This window comes from Marmota flaviventris, chromosome 3 (genome assembly GCF_047511675.1).
Source record: "Marmota flaviventris isolate mMarFla1 chromosome 3, mMarFla1.hap1, whole genome shotgun sequence".
In the NCBI taxonomy this organism is placed as follows: Eukaryota; Metazoa; Chordata; class Mammalia; order Rodentia; family Sciuridae; genus Marmota; species Marmota flaviventris.
The window spans coordinates 165,369,576-165,388,134 of record NC_092500.1 but is presented as its reverse complement, the minus strand read 5'-3'; the positions used below and the strand labels follow the sequence as shown (position 1 = coordinate 165,388,134).

Below are 18,559 nucleotides of genomic sequence, written 5' to 3'. Positions count from 1 at the left end.
ATAGCTCACCCTTAATGATAAAGTGTTTGGCCTCCAGAGTGCAAATCATCTGCTGGCTGTGTGGCTTGGGATGCTAGCACCCCAACCTTAGTTACCTTGTCTGTAAAATGGGGATAATCATAGCACGCACCTATTGCAAGTCTCACATGAGATAACGTTTGTGAAATGCAGTACGTGTCGGCCCCCAATAGACATCAGTGTTGAAACATAATTAATTATTCAAGGAGTCAAGTGAGGATCAGCCAAAAGAGAGTGTCAAAAAAGTCATGGGTGGAAAGAAGAGCTTGAAGCAGGCAGTGATCCACGCTGCCCCTTCCACCCTGGGTGGATCCACACGCACCTGAGTGTCCTCTCAGGCCTGCGCTGTGGGGGCCCTCACTGAGTTGTCCCCAGGGAGGAGAGAGGCCTGAGCCGCAGGGTCTTGGCCTCTGAGGATTCCTGGCTGCCGGGCCTGCTACCAGCCTCTGTCCTCTCCTCTCTGTCCCCTCCTCTCACCTCGTCCCCTCAGCAGGTGCTTCCTCTCTCCTCCGCTGCCTCTTTCCCATCCTCTCCACCTCCACCCTTTCTCTTTTCACGCCTGCTGGCTTGGGGCCCCCTCCCTCCTCGGCTCCATCTGCTATAAATCTGTCCCTGCCCAGCGTTGTAGCATTCCCACTGCCTCTGCCACCTGTCAGGTACCTTCTGCTCCACAGACCCTCGGAGGAGAGCAAAGAGCCCCCCCAGAGACATCCAGCCCACCTTGAGTCCCTGCCCTCCAGTCCTCCCATGCAATCTTTCCTATCAGATCTATGGGGCAGGGACATTCGATGTATTCTCAGGCTCCACTTCTCAAGGGATGTTGGGAGCAGCACATTCCAGAAAGCTCCGTGGTGGGAAGGAGGTGCTGATCCTTCCCCTCGCTCTCAGTCCCCACAGGAGCCAAACCAGAGGGCAGCATGGAGCTGCTGTCCACTCCCCACAGCATTGAGATCAACAACATCACCTGCGACTCCTTCCGCATCTCCTGGGCCATGGAGGACAGTGACCTGGAGAGAGTCACCCATTACTTCATTGACCTCAACAAGAAGGAGAATAAGAACTCCAACAAGTTCAAGCACAGGGTGAGTCGAGGGTGCCCAGGGGTGCTTTTCCCCACCTCTGTTCCTGAAGGAGGCAGGATAATAGGTAGCATAGAGAAAGGGGTCGGAGTCCAACCAAAATCCAAAGTCTTACTGCGTCATCTTGGGAAAGTGATTTGACCTCTCTGAGCCTGAGTTCCTCTCCTGGTGAAGAGGGAATCATCACACCCCGCCTCCCAGGGTTGTCGAGAGGATTCCATGAGTAATGTCTGCGTGGTGTTTGGCACGATGCCTGGCACAGCGTGAATGCTGTTATCAGCGTCATGACTGGGACTTCAGTCGGGCAGAGCACCCTGGGCTGGTGGGATGGGGCCGAGGACATCACATGTGGGGATGACATCTCAGGTTCCAACAAACCCTGGGCTCAGGTGCAGCCCTGCTGTTGACTACGTGAGCAGTGGGACCCTCAGTAGGTCCCCTTTTGCTGGGTCCTTGATGTTCCCTTAGGCCCCTGTCATTTTCTCTGTCCCTCACCTGCCCGCTGCCCAACTGTTTACTTGGTCTAGAAAAGGACTGTGAGAGGGTCCTCGAGATGTGTCCTTTGCTTGGGTTAAAAGCCCGTATGGGGCGGGTGGGAGGAAGCCTCTCATCTCCTCCAGCTGGCAGAGGGGCAAGGGAGAGTGAGGTGGGAAGAAGCTGGCTCTCAGGACGACAGCAGCAGTGTGGGCTACTCACCCTCGCTCTCTCTCTCTCTCTCTCTCTCTCTCTCTCTCTCTCTGGAACTGGCTCTCCTGATCTGGGTGTCTTTTGGCAGGCCAGTTGCCACGGTGATGTGAATGTTCAATACCACCCCCTTAACCCTCCCCCCCAAAGAATAAGGCATATTTTCCCTTCCTCCCTGGCTTCTCAGCATTTGCCGTTGCCGTGGAGACAGCACTGCAGTGTGCAGAGCTCTCGAAGTCTCCCTCGAAAATGAAGGTCTTGCCGCCTTCAACTTTGAGGCCTTCTCCTAAGTGGCCTTCTCCCTCCGTCCCCAAGAGAACAGGGCACCAGGGGGATGTAAGGAGAGTAGAGACCTGGAGAGCCTCTGTGGTTCTGCTTGCTTCTGCAGGAAAATGGTAGCCGGGACATGAAGCCCCTGTGTCCCCGAGAAGGGCCCTCCCCAGGAGGAAGAGGAGGCCCTCTCGGGAGTAGGATTCTGGGAGAATGTCAAGATTGGGTGTGGCCCTCAGGTTGACCCTTGGCTCTCCGTCTGTATCTCCCTTCTCAGGACGTCCCCACCAAGCTCGTGGCCAAGGCGGTGCCACTGCCCATGACAGTGAGAGGCCACTGGTTTCTGAGCCCCCGCACAGAATACAGCGTGGCGGTGCAGACGGCGGTGAAGCAGAGCGATGGGGAGTACCTGGTGTCCGGCTGGAGCGAGACGGTGGAGTTCTGTACAGGGGGTGAGGCTGTGCGGTCACATCACTGCCCTGCTTCCTTGGCACATCTGGCTCAGTGGTGGTCAAGAGGGGGGTCTTCATCCAGAAAACACTTGCAAATGCCTGCTGTGCCCTGGGCACTAAGCTGCAGCCAGAGGGAGGTCACATGTGGGCAGGGTCCTCCTCTTCCCTTACAGAGCCTGTCTTTTCTCTAATGAGAGACAGGCGTCCCCACATTCCTGTAGGCAATGCCACCTCCGTAAAGGGATGGAGTTACTTTTCTGGCTTGAGCGCAGCCTAGTTTTAAAAAAAAAAATCATAAAACACACGTAGCAGAAAGTCTGCCATCTTAACCCTTTCGAAGTGTGCAGTGCAATCGTGTCAAGTATATCCCATGTTGTGCAAGCCTTCTCCAGAAGCTTTCCATCTTGCAAAATCGAAACTCTACAGCCATTAAACTGTCACTCCCCGTTCCCCTCCCGCAGCCCTGGCAACCGCCATTCTCCATTCTCCCGCTATGGTGTTTGACTCCTCTAGGTGCCCCAGATAAGTGGAATCATCCAGGATTTTTTCACCTGAGACTGGCTTGTTTCTCTTAGTGGGATCTTCTCTAGGTACACAGAGGCTGTAGGGTGTCATCGCTTGCTTCTTCCTTAAGGCTGGTTGACGTTCCATTGCATGGATAGACCACATTTTGTTTATCAATGATCCATCAATGGACACTTAGTGGGACAATCACATTTTTCTTTTTCTGAGTTTCCCCTAAGCCTATAAAAATGGTCCCTGCAAGCTCTCTTAGTAGAACTTACCTTGCAAATTCCAGCATAAACCAACTCTGGGCTTGTGTGTGCTTGGCCACCGATGACCCAAGATCTGCCCCAAAATATTTTATCCCTTTGGTGTCCATGTGAGAACTGCTCCAGATTGCTCTCCTATCACAAGGAAGGGACAGGGAACATTCTCTGCCCTGGGGCCTCCAAGGCTGCTGGCTCCATCCTCTGCCAAGGTCTATGCCCCAAGTCTCCTTGAGCCACTGCAAACCTACTCTAGGGAGGTGCTCCTTCTCAGAAATGCACATGCATGGGAGTTTGGTTCAAACTGGGGAGCTGGAGATGGCTGCAGTCCAGTCCCCCTTTCTCTTGCCAACCAAGCGCCCTGACCAGTGATGCATCAGCAATGAGGAAAGGGCACCTTTTTCTAATTAGTACCAAGACACTGTCCAGCCTGGCAGCAGACTGACTGTGCCCCAGAGCCCCAGGCCCAAACCCAAGGTTCGATTATCCTCTCCTGGTGCCAGCTTCTGTTTCTCCTGAAAGACTCAAGCAGACAGCCAGTGTCCTAGCCTCTGTTCTGCCTAAACATTCTGTTTATGGAGCCTGGGCTTACTTTTCCAATTCTCCATGCCAACTTGTCATCATAATGGCTTTCACACGGGTGGTGGAGATAGCCTCTCGCCCACCTGCTGGATTTGGGGGGCCCTCCACAAGGGACCTTGCCTTCCTCCCTCTTTTGCCTGTTGGTCCCCCTTTCACGTGAGCATGGCCTGGGATGAAAGCCCCTGAGGCCCCTAGCATGACAACAGGGCATCCTGCCTTTTCTGGGCTGAGGGAACCCTGAGCCTCTGGTAGCGAGGACGCAGAGGTGACAAGGATAGACAGCATGCAGCTCTCCACACTCCCAGTTGCAGCCAGCTGGCTTGTTCCCATCTGAGTCCAAGCTGCTGCTGGGGCCTGTCTGGTCCCCTTGCTGCTCCAGGAGACAGAGGTTGACTGGTGAGCATGCTGGGGGTTGGGCCAGAGTGGGGGGAGAGGAAGAGGCGGTGACCCTGCAGCTGGCCCTCGGCTCACCTCGCCCAACCCGGACTGTTGCAGATTATGCCAAGGAGCACCTGGCCCAGCTGCAGGAGAAGGCTGAGCAGATCGCTGGTCGTATGCTCCGCTTTTCTGTCTTCTACCGCAATCATCACAAGGAGTACTTCCAGCATGCCAGGTAGGGTGGCTGTGGCCCCCGCAGGCCTGCCAGGCCTCTCCTTCCTCCTCCAGCTCCTCTGCCTGCTGCCCTGGCTGTCCAGGTCATCTTAGGCTGCTAGAGCCTCTTCCAGGGCCCCCTGCCCTCATATCACAGAAGTGACTGCTACTTTGGGATTGGATTCAGGGAAGGTCGAGGACTCCGGGACGGGGCCACCTGGCAGAGCACCATGCTAACAAGCCCGGGTAAATGAGGTCTGGGTTTGATTTCCACCCTGGGACGGTTCCTTCACTGGGGTCTACCACCATAGGTCACCATAGGTCTATCCAATTCAGGGCCTGGGATCACAGAGGAGGTGACGAGGACGACGCAAAATGAAAGAGACCTGAGCATGGAGGGCTCTGGGGAGAGCCCAGCTGGCTGGTTAAGCTGGGTGCCAAGGAGTCAGGGAAGCTCCTTGGGAAATCCCAGGGTGCTGCTGAGGGGCTGGTGTAAGGGGGAATCAGGAGGTGGGGCTTAGTAGGCCCTAAACCTGTTGTCCAGCAGAGCAGCCTCAATTTTATGAGCCTATGACCCATCTATGTATACTTATCTTTGGGAAAAAAAAGAGGGGTTCTGTAGTCCAAAAGTGTTTGAAAATTGATGGTCCAATCCAACACCCTCAGTGTACAGATGAAGAGCCTGAGGCCAAGGGGGGCCTCAGTTGACCAGTTGAGCCAGAAAGTCACTTGTCCCTCAGGGCAGCCAGGACCGAGTGAGAGTGTGGTGGGACAGGACTAGTCTACCTTCCCCCATGCCTGAGCACACTGCTCCAAGTCCATGTCCTTCTAAGCTAGGAGGGGGTGAATTTCCACCATTACTGTCTTTATCCTTACAGGCAGCTAGGGTAGGTGTTTGGTCCTTACCCAGTGCAATGGGGACCTTGGGGCCTTTGTTATTTGGATTAAAAAGAGAGGCCGTGGTCTGGTTTGGACTCCTTTACCAGCCAGGAAGAGAGAGACAGGGAGCACCCTTGTGTGCCAAGCTCCTTACGAGGAGCCTGGATATAAAGGCTAAGGCACAAGCCATCCTTTTAATAACCCCAGAGTCTGTCTGAGAAATAGAATAGAAGGATTTAATGTCATAAGTATGTGTAATCATTGAGCAAAAGTCAGTGTCCTGAGCACACTAGGTAGCCAAATCTTGATTGAATTGCAAGTACCTCATGTTTCTGGAAGTTCAGAGGAGGACAGGGAACCCCTGTGCTGGACCCTGAAGGATGATTAGGAATTGCCAAGCCAGGTGGAGGAAGATGGGAAGGGCAGCCAGGCAGAGGGAACAGCCCTGCAGAGGTATAGAAGGAAGAGAGCCCATGGCTGGGGGTGCCCCCCGTGGGGGTGGGGTGTTGGCAGGTACCAGAGGCAGCAATGAGTCCAGAAAGACCAGTTCTTGAGGGGCCTTGCTAATCTCAATCAAGCCCCTTTGAAGGGTTTTCAGCTGGGAAGAAGCAGGCTGCATGAGCTAATCTCCAGAGCCCTCCTTGTGCTTGCATTCTGGAATGTTCCATTTGTGACTGGTGGAAGCTGTTGGCTGGGGGGAGCTTTGGGAACCAGCAGCCAAGCCTCATCGCAGCTAACCAGTGGCATTGTCTCTCCCCTTTGATGCTTCTCCTGGGTGGGCAGGACCCACTGCGGGAACATGCTGCAGCCCTACCTGAAGGACAACAGCGGCAGCCACGGCTCGCCCACCAGCGGCATGCTGCACGGGGTCTTCTTCAGCTGCAACACCGAGTTCAACACCGGCCAGCCCCCCCAGGACTCCCCCTATGGCCGCTGGCGCTTCCAGATCCCTGCCCAGCGCCTCTTCAACCCCAGCACCAACCTCTACTTTGCGGACTTCTACTGTATGTACACAGCCTACCACTACGCCATACTGGTGCTGGCACCCAAGGGCTCCCTGGGGGACCGCTTCTGCCGCGACCGCCTGCCCCTCTTGGACATTGCCTGCAACAAGTTCCTGACCTGCAGCGTGGAGGACGGGGAGCTGGTCTTCCGTCACGCCCAGGACCTCATCCTGGAGATCATCTACACCGAGCCTGTTGACCTGTCCCTGGGTACCCTGGGGGAGATCAGCGGGCACCAGCTCATGAGTCTGTCCACTGCCGACGCCAAGAAAGACCCCAGCTGTAAGACCTGCAACATCAGTGTGGGCCGCTAGGGACTCCCGGGGGGCTGAGGGGCTGGGGAGAGTTGACGGGAGGGTGGAGGTGGGTGGCACAGGCTCAGGGAGCTGGCTTTCTCTCCCTGCCCCCCTGCTCCCTCTGCTCCATCCACTAGCCCCTCCCCCACCCCTTGGCATTGGAGGCAACGATGGTGGTCCTCTGGGTAAGCGTGGCCAACCCCAGGCCTGGTGTTCTCGGGAAGGCTTCTCAGCCTCGGTAGGCCAGTGGGTGGTTTGGATTTCTGGAGAACTCCCCCTTTGCTCTCGTTTCCCATTCTGGCTCTTTGCCTTATCCAGGCCTCCACCTCCCAGGGTCCTGCCCGCCTCCCAGGCTCTCCTGGGGAAGCATCTCTGGGGAAGCAAGCCCATGTGTAGCTTGGCCGCCTCCAGGGAGATGCAGAGAGCTGTGGGGCGCCTCCTTCTTAGCCCCCCCACTCAGGGCCATCCCAGAAAGCCCCCTCCCTACTGAACTGGGCCTGGGGGCTTACCGTCCAGGCCAGCCCCCTCCCTCCTTCCTGTAAGTAGCCGCCTGCACCGCTGTCACACCCTAGCTGCTCCTTGCCCTAAATAACCCTCTTCCTGCATGGGAGAGCTGTCCTTCCCCTCCTCCACCTCCCACTCGTATGTCCTCGACACTCTAAAAAGGGGCCCTCTTTCTTCTCCTGGCTTTGGGGGCTCGGGGCTGTTGGGATTTTCCTTTCTTCTGTGTGGAGATGGCACATTCCCCAGCAAACCTTCTGCCTTGCTCAGAGAACGCTGGGGTCTGGAACAGCAGCTGCCAGGGTCGAGGAGGGGGGAACAGACCCCTGAGACCCTTTTCCCAGCCGGAAGCAGGCTGCCCCATGCCTAGTGGGGCTTGACATGGGACTGAAGAACTGAAGGTCGCCTGCAGCGCCCTGGCACCCCAGCTGGCTGTGCGCTTCACTCGCTCGCTCTGCCATGGTGCCGTGACTGTCCTGTGCCTGTGTGTGACCCAGGCTGTGGGTTCGGCCACTCCACCTCATAAGCCACCTCCTGTCCTGTCTGCTTTCCTGGCCACTTCTCCAGGAGGCCGTGGTGAGGGCCCCCCTGGGCTCCCTGCGTTCTCCCCAGTTCCTGCTGTTGTATGGGGCATGGGGGTGGAGAGGTGGACTCCCCACAACAAGCAAAACATTGGAGAAAAGGGGAGGTTCTGGCGAGGTCATGGACAGCAGCCTCAGTGACTCTTGCAGAAGTGACAGGGACATGGATGAACAGCTTGATTTCTGCAATGAAGAACAGAGGGCCGACAGGCCAACAAGGCCATACCTCAGTGAGGGGCAGGTGGATGGCCAGCTTCTGGGGAGTGCTGCAGTCAGCTCCCTCCTCAGGGCGGGTCAGGAGCTCTGGGGCCTCTGGGAAATGTGTGGAGAAGGAGAGGACATGGGACCCCAGGCCCTTTCCCCTGTGCTGACGGCATTGCTGTGGGGGTGGCCTGCTGCCCTCCCCTGGCTCCGTGTCCTTCCTGGGCGCCTGTGCTGTGCTTGCGATGTGCATCAATAAACCACCATGGCCAGAGGGCCCCGCCTGTCTTAATCCTTAATCCGTTCAGGCTGCCATATAGAAGGACCAGAGACCAGGTGGCTTAGAGACAACAGAAAATTTCCTTTCGCACTTCTGGAGACTGAAGAGTCCAAGATCAAGTCACCAGCAGTTTGGGTGCTGGTGAGGGCTGCTCTCTGGGGCACAGACAGCTATCTTTCCACCTTTGTCCTGCCATGGTGGGAGGGGCGAGCAAGCTCTTCAGCCTCTTCTATAAGAGTGCTAATCCTATTCATGAGGCCCCACCCTGAGCCCCACTTCCTGATACCATCACCTGGGGTACGGAGAGCACAGGTGCCTCTCTTGGGCCCTGGGGTGGGTGGGGAGGAGAGGGTAAACTGCACTATCCACAGAGGAGCTCAAATGGGGATGCCCCCCACTCCACCTACCAGGACAGGCTACTGGAGTTTGTGCCAAGGGTAAACCCAATTCTCCTGTAGGCAGCGGGGTTCAGAATGCATCACCACATCTCCAGCTTGGAAGGGACCTTGGAGGTCATCTGGGTCCACCCTATGCTTCCCCAGGGACACTGGGGCCTCTTAGAGGAAGACCTGTGGTCATCTGGAGGCCTCACCAAGGTCCCTGGGCTTTGGGGCCCCCACTGAAGCCCTTGAGGCTGCTGCAGCCTGCCATGCCACTAGATTTCCCTCTCCTGAGAGTAGGGGTGTCCCCTCCCCCACCGGCAGGGCTCCTCGTCTGCAGATCTGAGTCACCTCTGCGTCTATTATTATGGACTTATTAAAATGGTCCTGGCTGAGAGGAGCCGATCCAGAAAAGTCAGAGAGGCATCTCACCAACACTGCCTGAGTCAGGGCCAGGTTCACATGTGTCATCCGGCCTTGGACCACGGTCTTTTTAGGATAGGAAGGAAAGCTGAAGGACGGCAGCCACTTCCTGAGGCCCAGGGCGGGCTGGCAGGGGATGGGCCGCGTCGCACATCAGCCCTGTTAGTCCACACAATGGCCCTAGACAATGCCATTCTACTTAACAGATGAAGGGACTAAGACACAGGAAATTAAAAGGGATGCCGTGTCGTGCACCCATAGGTCACAGTGCCCAGGATTTGATGCAGAAACCTGAATCTTCCCATTTTACTGTCCTGGGCCTGCCTCCCTAGTGAATGTCAGGAGGCCCCTTGGACAGTAATATACAGGTGGGGTGGTCTCAGACACGTGGCCCTAAGGTTCCCTCTACACCTCTGCCAGCTAGCCAAGGCTGTGCTAGTTACTGAAAAACTCCAGGGGGTGCTGTGGAGTCACGAATGCTTCGGAGGCTTATTTTTAAAGACACAGCGGGCGGCACTTTAGCCTAGGATTCCGAGGTTGGGGAGAGACTCTGGGGTGCACCCTCCTGCCACAGGACAGATCTTGGTGCTCAGATTTCTCCAGAGGCTCCAGGTTCAGTCTTCCTTTGGAGAGCCCTTTGGGTTTCTTAGGAAGTGGATAGGCTTCCAGAGTCCTCTTAGTGGGGCACAAGGGCAGAGGGGGGAGGTGAAAGGCCCCGTGCAGTTTCTTCCAGAAGGCTATTTCCACTTCCTTTGTCCAGATGGCCACTCCCCAGCACAAGGCCAGCCTCGGGCTGCTTGAAGTACCTGTCAGATGGAGCAGGGTCAGGACATCTGTCAGAGTCTGCCCTGGGCTCCGTTCTGACCAGAGGTCTATCTAATCTGACCCATAGAAGGAGGAAGGTCTCCGTGTGAGGCGCGCGCGCGCGCGCACACACACACACACACTCCCTTGGCCAGGCTGAGAGGAAACCCAGGAGGCCCCAGAGGGTGCCCACGTGAGGGCTCCCCCTGGACTCTGGCTGTCTCCCATGCAGGCAGCGGGGGACATGCAGTGGCCAGAAAGCAGGTAACAGGTGGGGTGTTCTGCGGAGCACCACAAACACACGGACACACCCAACAAAAACACGTGGACGCACACAGGTGCCCCCCCGCACAGCTCCCACGTTCCCCTCTGCTCAGATGTGTGCCCACATCCCTGCTGGCTCTTCCCTCCCAGGCCAGCCTCGCTCCTCTTAGTCCAGGTGGGTAAAAGCCCACGCCTTCCACAAAGCAGAAGGAAGGAGGGGGCCAGCTAGAGTCCCTCAAGGATGTGTCTCTTCTTCCTGGTAGGAAAAGAGGTGGCTGGGGTCTCCAGGAAAGGGATGAGGAGGGACCATCCCCCGAAATGGAGGGACGCCTTCCAGAAGCCCCGCTGAGGTGATGGGCTATAAAATGGCGTGGCTGCAGCACCTGGAGGAGATTGGAACCAGATGTCCTGGTGGGGGAGGGGAGGTGTGGGGCAGAAGCAGCAGCTCTGGTTGGCAGGAGTCTGGGTTGGGGGTCTTGGGGGTCTCTGGGGAGAACATCTGGCTGCCCTCTTCCCCAGCACTCCGAGTCCATCACGTGTATTTTTTTGCAAACTGGAGCAGCAAAGCTTTTCATGGATTCTAGAATCAGCCTCGCACGCAGGGACAGTCAAGTACAGGGTGTGACACCCGAGGTGCCCAAAAAGGCTACCAGCTGGCCAGAAATCTTTCCCTGCTGCCCCACAAGCCCCTCCTGGCTGTGGGTTAAGCATTTGAGCCCCAAGGCCAGTGTACCCAGAGAGTTCCTTTAACCTAGGAGAACTGCAGCCCTGAAATGAGAAAGCTCTCTGAGAGAGGAAAGTAGGTTCACTTATGAGAAGTCTGCTGTTTGTCAGGTGCAGTGACAGTTTTCTCTTCAAAGTTCACCTTGGTCCATCTTCATAACTGTGTCAAGTGTTATTATCATCCCAGGTTTACAGATGAAAAAAAATAGGCTCAGAGAAGTTAAGTGACTTATTCAAGGTCACATAGCCACCCAGTGTAGAGCTAGGGTTCACAGTGGGCTATATTTGCTCTCATGCTTGGGACCTTTTTATTCCTGAGAGGTAGGTGGATGGGTGGGGGCAGAAATGAACAGCACTAGGGAGTGAGAAGTAAACTCTCAACTTTCCTGATTTGACAGTCAAGCCAGGGGTGGGCCCTGGAAGCCTGGACACCTCTCTCAAGGGTACTAGCCACTTGACAACTTGGACCCCTGCATTCTAGCTGCCTTGGAGCCTAGACATTGGGGTTTCTCTTCCGCCTCTGACTATGGCAGGAAGCGCACTTGGCCGTGTCACAGAGCTAAGTGCGGCAGAGCCAGGTCTCCCGACTGCCAACCTGGGCTGTCCTCTGTGCCAAGGGCTAGAGAGGTGGTCCTAGAGGGAGAAGTCTGGGAGCTCTGGGAGTGCTTATCTCTGTCTGGTTTAAGGCCAGGAGTCAGAGTCGGGGCAGCTTCAGCATGGCTCTTCCACAGCTAGTTATGCACTGAGGACAGCGGGACCCCAGGGAGACAGGGGCTGGGAAATGGTTGGAGTCGTCACTGAATCTCCCTTACCATGGCTCTCCCAAGCTGCACTGCGGTTGGCCTCGTCCAGAGCCCTGACGCAGCCAGGAGGTAAGGGTGGGCTGACTCTGGAGAGCTCGATACTTTCCTGAATTCTGTAGAGTTTCCTGGCCTGCAGCCTCCTGAATGTCTCCCAAAGCCTGAGGAGAGCTCTGTTCCCACACCTGCTTCCTCCCTGCCCTCCTCTCCTCCTCCCTCCATCAAAGCCTGCCCATCGCCCTGATTACGAGCATGTGGGGTGGACATCTGACCATCCAGACAGGCCTGTCCCCCTGCTTCTTGGTTGACTGTGACAGAGGACCTTAAACTGCTGTTAAGGACCTACTCAGTGGCCTTCAAGATTTGGGGCCACTATTGGGGTGGTTTTGGACCCACGCTGCAGTTCAGGACCTCTACCTAAGCCCCCCGCAGAGCTTCTTCTGTTTGGCGTGGGTGTCCCGGATGCTCTGCACCTTTTACTACTGGTACTGAACCTCCCCCACTGGGCCCGCCCTGGACCTGGGGTGCTGTAGCCACTGGCTGCCTCTGAAGGTGGGCCTAGTGAGGGCCAGGAGGCTCCTTCCTGAGAAGCCTGAGTCTGCTTGGGTGCCGGAGTCTTGGACATAAGCCTGGTGAGGCTATGTGGGTTCATAAGGAGCCTGATTGTGGTAGGGGCTGGGTCCATCTCTGTGGACTGCAGCCCCGCTGTCAGGACAGGGTTATGATCTTGGCTCCTTTGGGCATATGGCCTTTGAGCAAGGACTGTGGCCAATGACTGTAAGTTCTGTTAAGGAGCAGCCAGTGCCAAGCTGGTGGACAGTGTCTGGAAAGCACGGCCAGGAGGCTCCCACTGCCGAGGGCTTCTATCCTGGTCATGGTCCTCCAGGCTGTCCTGAGCAACCCTATCAGAGAAGAGAGCAAGAAGTGGCTGTGACATCATCATCACTGGGCCTTCACTGCTGCTGTAATGAGCAGTACCCTTCTGGGCCTCTCCCTCCCCTTTGCAGGGCTGCAAGATCCTACCTGAGGCCAGGCCCGGAGGAGAGGGTCCCAGCCTGTCTGGCTTCCAGGAAGATGAGGTAGTGGGTGTACCTTCTGCTTCCCACTACTGCTTCCTACTTAAAGGGCCAACACGGGGTCTTCTGTGCTGCACTGCTCCCTGGTGGGGGCGATCCCCAGAGTCTAGACAGATCTGGCACAGCATCTGCCCCTGTGACAGGGAGGAGCCTCAGGGTAGCGTGAGATTCACCATCCACTGAAGGTTCTCTGGGAGCCGGGGGCTGGACAGGCTGTCTGATGCTCTCCAGAGTCCAAACGTGGCCAGCCCAGGCAGGAGAGCAGCTTCTCTCTGTCCTCTTTCTGCTTTATTTCCCTGAGAGCAGGGAGAGAAGGGGGAGGAGAGCCCCCTTGGAAGGGAGGGAGCAGGGCTGTGGATTCTCTCCTGGCCTCTGGGAGGCACAGGTCTGGGCCTCACAGCTGGCTGGAGAGAGGGCAGTGTCAGGAAGGAGGGGCTGGATGGAGACTGCAGCCTTGGGTCTGGGGGAGAGGGGCCGGGGCTGGAATGTTTGCTCAGTGGCTGCCTAGCAAGTGTCTCCACAGGGGAGGCTTGCGAGGCCAGGAGGCTAGCGCTGGCCCCATCCCAGCTGATGCAGGTTTCCTGGCTCCCAGTGGGCTCCTCTGGTCAGCCGCCCTCACAGCCCTTCGTTCTCCAGCCGAGAAAGGAAAGCCAGATGGACAGACACACCCCAAACCTTTCTATGTACCTCCTCCCTCCACCCAGACAGCCTCTTTATAGAACGTTCTACCCTCCTGTTGTGTGGGAGGGCCAGGAACAGTGTGTGTGTGCGCGCAACGTGCCTGCAGCCTGCAGTTTACAGGCATGTGTGTGTGCGCGTGCGCTCCTATGCCCAAGTGTGAAATCTCACCATCACAGGAGGGAAGGAGAGCCAGCAAAGCCAGGTGTCCTGGCCACACGCCGGCCTCGGACACCCAGCGAGCCTGCACATCTGGAAGGAGACCCCCCACCCCCACGTCCCAGACAGCATCTGGCACAGGGAATTGGCTGTAACACTTTCAGTTTATTGGCTGGGGGGGCCGGTGTGGCCGACCAGCCAGCGGGCCTGAGAAGCCCTGCCTTGTTTCTCCACTCTCCTGGCCACCGCCCCACTGTGGCTCCTAGGGGACATGCACAGATACTCTTGCCCCAGGAACCGAGGAAGTGGGGGTCAAAATAAAACCAAATCAAGGCTGAAGAGGGGTGGGAAAGGTACGTTACAATGGAGATTACGGCCACTGGCTATACACAATACAGCACGTGGAGATGGCAGGAAGGTGGCAGTGTTCTGCTGACAGGCCCTCTTGCCACCAGGTGGGGGCCCCAGAGAGAAATGGTTACTTCAAGTGTCTCGGTGGAAGCGCTGGCTCCCTGGCCCTGGCCCCTCACTCTGGCGGGGCGTGGTGGGGAAGCGGCTTACAAAGCAGTCCAAGTCCCCCACCTCCGGAGGACACCCTCTCCTGGCCTGTCGGCTCCGCAGGTCCTGGGGCCTGAGGGTGAGGCATGGGGTGTCACTTTTGCCCACCACCCCCACTGTCCAGTCCAGGTGACCAAGGGAAGCAGGACTGCCGTCCCCGCCCCGTGCAAGGGCGGTGGTCACTTCCTGCTGTGGAGTGTGTCCTGGAACTTGGTGCTGGTGTACCGCAGGTGGAAGCCTTTCTTGGTGATGGTGTCATCTGAGTGGAATTTCACCAGGACAGAGTCTCCGGCTGAATACACCTCCTCTGGAGGCTGGTGGAGAAAGGGACAGGCGTGGGGCATGAGGAGGAGGAGGGGGACCCGGCTGCTCTCTTCCTTCCCCGAGACCCCAAACTCCCCCAGCCCCTGAAACAGTGTCATGCTAGTGGCAGTCTAATGGGACACCTGGAGAGGGCAGCATGTCTTCGGTTCAGAGGCTGCTTCCATTTTAAACTCGGTTCTGTCCCTCACTAGTGGGTAGTGCAGGCCTGAAGCCACCTCTCTTCTCTGGGCCTCAAGTCCCTGGACTGCACACGGGAGCGAAAGCTGTAGCTCTTCCAGCATAGATGGGCCTAGGGGGTGGCCAGGCAAGAGGAGGAGTGTGGAAACATGCAGAGGTGGGACGTAGCATGGGGGCCGCCTTCTTGCTGTCCCAGTGGACTCAGAGAAGGTGGGGCAGCACTTCTCTGCTGCGAGGACATGGAGGGAGCAGTGGGGACAGACGCAGTCTCTCCCAGACCTGGACTCTGTCACACCTGGTCTGGCAGTGGTCTGTGCCAGGTGATACCCTTCCTAGGTGGCTCCATGGCTACAGCAGTGCTCTGGCCCTCGAGCTGGAGAAATCATTCCTGAGCGTCTTGGGATATTTCCAGTACTGTGCCACAGAGCCCTGCAAGGGTTCCTTCCCAGGACCCCTCCCCTGAGCCCCACCTGGGAGAGGTCTCTGGAAGATGCCCCTGGAGACACCCCATTTAATGTGTGACTCAGAAGAGGAAGGGGCAAAGCAGAGAGGGGCCCGAGCTAGTTAGCCAGCAGATGCCAGTACAGCTGGGTGGGCGGGCTGGGGGTGGACACTGCTTCCCACTGCTGTTCCACCTTGGCCAGTCCCGCTGACCACACAAGAATAGAGCTCTGCTCCGAAGGGGGTAAGCGGCCAATGCTGGACCCAGCAGCTGCCGCCGCTCCTGGAGGTTTAGCCCTCCCGGGGGCACCCAGGCTGCCCTTGAGGATGGCCACGAGAGAGGGAGGGGCCAGGCAGCTTGTCTGAGTGCATGTGAGTGCGTGGGAAGGTACACACATGTGTTGGTGTGAGACAGAGACAGGGAAGGGGTGGCAGCTTTCTCTGGAGAGAGAAAGATTTAAAAAGACACACACACACATAAAAAAAAATAAAATAGGGAGCGTGAGCGAGAGAGCCATAAGCTCTCTTACTGGGAGGAAAACATCCACCTGTGGGCCAGCACATGGCCTTGGTTAGAAGCCTGTCAAGCTGACTTTGCCTGCTGCCTCCTGTAAGTGTGTGTCAGGGAGAGAGAAGCGGTGCCCAGGGCCTGCTTGGATGGCAGCAGCAATGGCTTGGAGACAAGCTGGCCTCTCACTAAGGGGAGAAACTGGCAGGGGAAGAAGAGACTAGAATGTTTCTGTAATTCATCCAGGACTGGTGAGAGCGACACAGCTCAGGCCCCCATCCTAGCTCTGGACCCACTATCTGCCCCCTACTCAGGCCCTGGGAATCTGCTGTGGGACAGAGACAAGGGGCTAAGGAACACAGGAGAAACTATCCCCTCCTCAGATGAAGTGACCCTATGGGACTAGCCAAACTAGCCCAGAGTAGGACCTGGCCTAGAGGCTGCAAAGACCTCTGTGTTGTCCAGAGAGGACCTTGGTTTCCTGGGTGGGGATGGTCCAGGTAGGGTGGCCTCTCTGAGCACCCCCAACCATCTACAGATGGTCAGGCATGTGCTGCCACTCAGCCTAGCACCCCAGGCCTCCAGGGACACTTCCTCTATTAGTGTTGGGTCTCAGGATTGGGGTAAGAGGGGTGGAGGGTAATGGAGGGCACTCACCCCGGAGCCACAGTAGCGCCCCAGTCTGGGGGCTGTGCTGTCATAGCCATCAAAGAGCTCCATGTAGTCATAGCCACAGTCGGTCTCTTCCTCTACTTCGAAGGTCCGGAACACAAGCTCCACACCATAGCCCTCCTCAGCCACGATGACCCATTCACAGTCCACCCCGCTGGGGTAGTTGTTGTCACCAAACTGGGCATGGGAGTAAAGGTCCTTGGTCTTCACGTCTGCCCGAACTTGGCCCCCACACTCTGCAGGGGACGAAAAAATTGGCCACCGCCCCCTGAGTACCACCCTGTGCTGGACACTGCATCACACCAGGCTGGTGAGGGAGGCCATGTGGTCAGTGTGGGTGGTACCTGGCTCAGGACTTGGCTGAGCAAGTGTCCTGCTATACTGCCTCAGGCTATGGGCTATGAGGAGCTGGGGTGCTCTGGGGTGAGGCTCCAGGTGGAAGGTGGCCTAGGCCAGGGGAAGGCACACTTGGTCTCTAGAGGACATTGTTAATTTGCCCCAGCTGAGAGCTGCCAAGGAAGAATGTGGCTCAGTGTCACCAGAGCTTCCATTTTCAGGAGAGAAGCTATATAGCTGGTTTTAGGTGGAAACTCCTGATTCTTAAGTGCTGGCTCAAAATTTTAAAAAACAATGTGTGGGCCAAATACTGAAGTCTGCAGGCCAGATGGAGTTCTGGCCTCTGGTTTGTGACCCTCGCCTGGGAAGGGCAAACAGGAACACACAGGGCAGGGTCATTGGCAGCCTCCTTCTGCCCAATGCCCTCAGGCCTCTCTCCTGTGCCCTGGTGCTGGTGACCCCAGGAGGGGGTGGGGTCAGGGTGGAGTTAGAGGGGAGGAAGGGAGGCCGTGGACCCCTCAGTTCTGGGGACTCCCTGATGATAGGTGGCTCCCCGAGAACTGCAGCTGACACCCTTGGTCTGTGCTCATAGGCTCCCAGGATGGGCTCCAGCCTCTCTGCAGCCCCAGGGTTCCCACTTTGCTGCAGACCTCACACACTCACACCTGTGCACGCCCTGAGCCGTGCTGAGGCCTCTGCCCCTGCCCCTGTCCCTGCCCAACTACTCCAAGTTGGGCCCGAGTGCCCTCGCTGTGCCCTTATTGTGTTGTGTCTCATGCTGTAGATCCGCACCTGACTTCTCTGGCTCCTGGAGGTCAGGCACAGGGGTGAAGGGCTCATGTCTGACTCATTGCCACAAGCCCCCCCACCCCCGTCTTTTGGAACAGGGACAGCTCAGCCCATGGGGGTCAAATAGGCAGGTGAATGCAGAGTGGGCCCCTTAAGGGCCAAGGTCATTTTTGCCACTTGAGCTTGGCATGCTGCCACACACACATCACATGCTCATAAATATCCATACAGTGAATGAATGGGTGCATCTGGGGGTGGGGGTATGGGAGGGAGGATGCACTGTCTATGTGCCACCAGTGGAGACTCTGTACTGTTGTACATCCTGTACTGTTGTTACTGCTGTTTCCTGACCTCCCTCCTTAGTGCTCCCTCTGCCCCTCTGGCCTGTCCTTGGAACACACTGTCTTGCCTCTTGGGCTCTGTCTGTCTGGGTCCTCACAGCCCTTTGTAAACGCCACCCCTGCAGGGCCTGGCTAGGAGACCTAGGTCGGCAATGCCTACAGCGCAGAGGACAGCAGGAGGGCAGTGCTGCCTGAGGCAGGCCTCACCTGTGGAGTGGGATGCCTGGAAGCCTTTCCTCTGGACTGAGTTGTCCGAGTAGAAGCGCAGGAACATCCGGCTGCCCGTGGCCAGGACGGGCTCAGGCTTCTTGCTGCCACAAAAACGGCCAAGGACAGGGGCTTTGGCATCGCGTCCATCAAACACCTCCAGGTGGTCATAGGCACACTCAGGCTGAGACTCGATGTCCATCTCCAAGAAGGTCTGGGAGGCACGAGGCAGGAGTGCTTAGTAAGGATGTGGCCAGGGGCAGCTGGGGTAGAAATGGGTGGCTTCACCCTGGGCCTCTGGACCCCAGCTCATGTACACTCACGGGAGTGGCCACGGCTGGGGGATGCCGCTGAGGGAGGACTCAGGAATGGGGTAATGCAGGAACACCTCCAGTGTGCACTGGGAAGGGGGCCTATGTCCAGCTGATTTGTCCTTGCAGGGATGACAGGGCATGGGTTCAGTCAGGCCACCGTGTCTGCAGCCAGCACTTCTGACACAATAGTGCTTTTGAGGTGACAGAAGCAAGCAGAGCCACCTGGCATGGAGGGAGGGGCGCTCATGCATGGGGGGCAAGGTCCTTACCAGCTTGACCCGGTGCCCCGGGGTGCTGGAGATGGCCCAGGTGCACTCCTTCTTGCTGGGATATTTTTCCGGCCAGTTGGGACTGGTGATGGTGCCGCTAGTGGATGTCACCTTGTGGTCACAGCCAG

General features: G+C 57.3%; 2 protein-coding genes across 2 annotated transcripts in view; one reads left to right on the top strand and one right to left on the bottom strand.

Moving 5' to 3' along the window:
- The first annotated feature begins 935 nt into the window (after window positions 1-935).
- Phyhip (phytanoyl-CoA 2-hydroxylase interacting protein) lies at window positions 936-6,643 on the top strand. The gene is made up of 4 exons (XM_027927225.2): window positions 936-1,100; window positions 2,329-2,503; window positions 4,351-4,468; window positions 6,109-6,643. Exons 1-4 carry the CDS (start codon window positions 936-938, stop codon window positions 6,641-6,643), a joined length of 993 nt encoding a protein of 330 aa, XP_027783026.1.
- Window positions 6,644-13,647: 7,004 nt separating this feature from the next.
- The window catches only part of Bmp1 (bone morphogenetic protein 1), a 41,348-nt gene continuing 36,436 nt past the window's right edge, over window positions 13,648-18,559 (bottom strand). The window contains exons 17-20 of the mRNA XM_027927028.2: window positions 18,432-18,559; window positions 17,849-18,062; window positions 16,161-16,411; window positions 13,648-14,367 (exon numbers count right to left, since the gene is read on the bottom strand). Coding sequence (XP_027782829.1) covers window positions 14,233-14,367; window positions 16,161-16,411; window positions 17,849-18,062; window positions 18,432-18,559 — 728 coding nt within the window. The 3' untranslated portion in view covers window positions 13,648-14,232. The remainder of the gene's footprint in view (window positions 14,368-16,160; window positions 16,412-17,848; window positions 18,063-18,431) is intronic.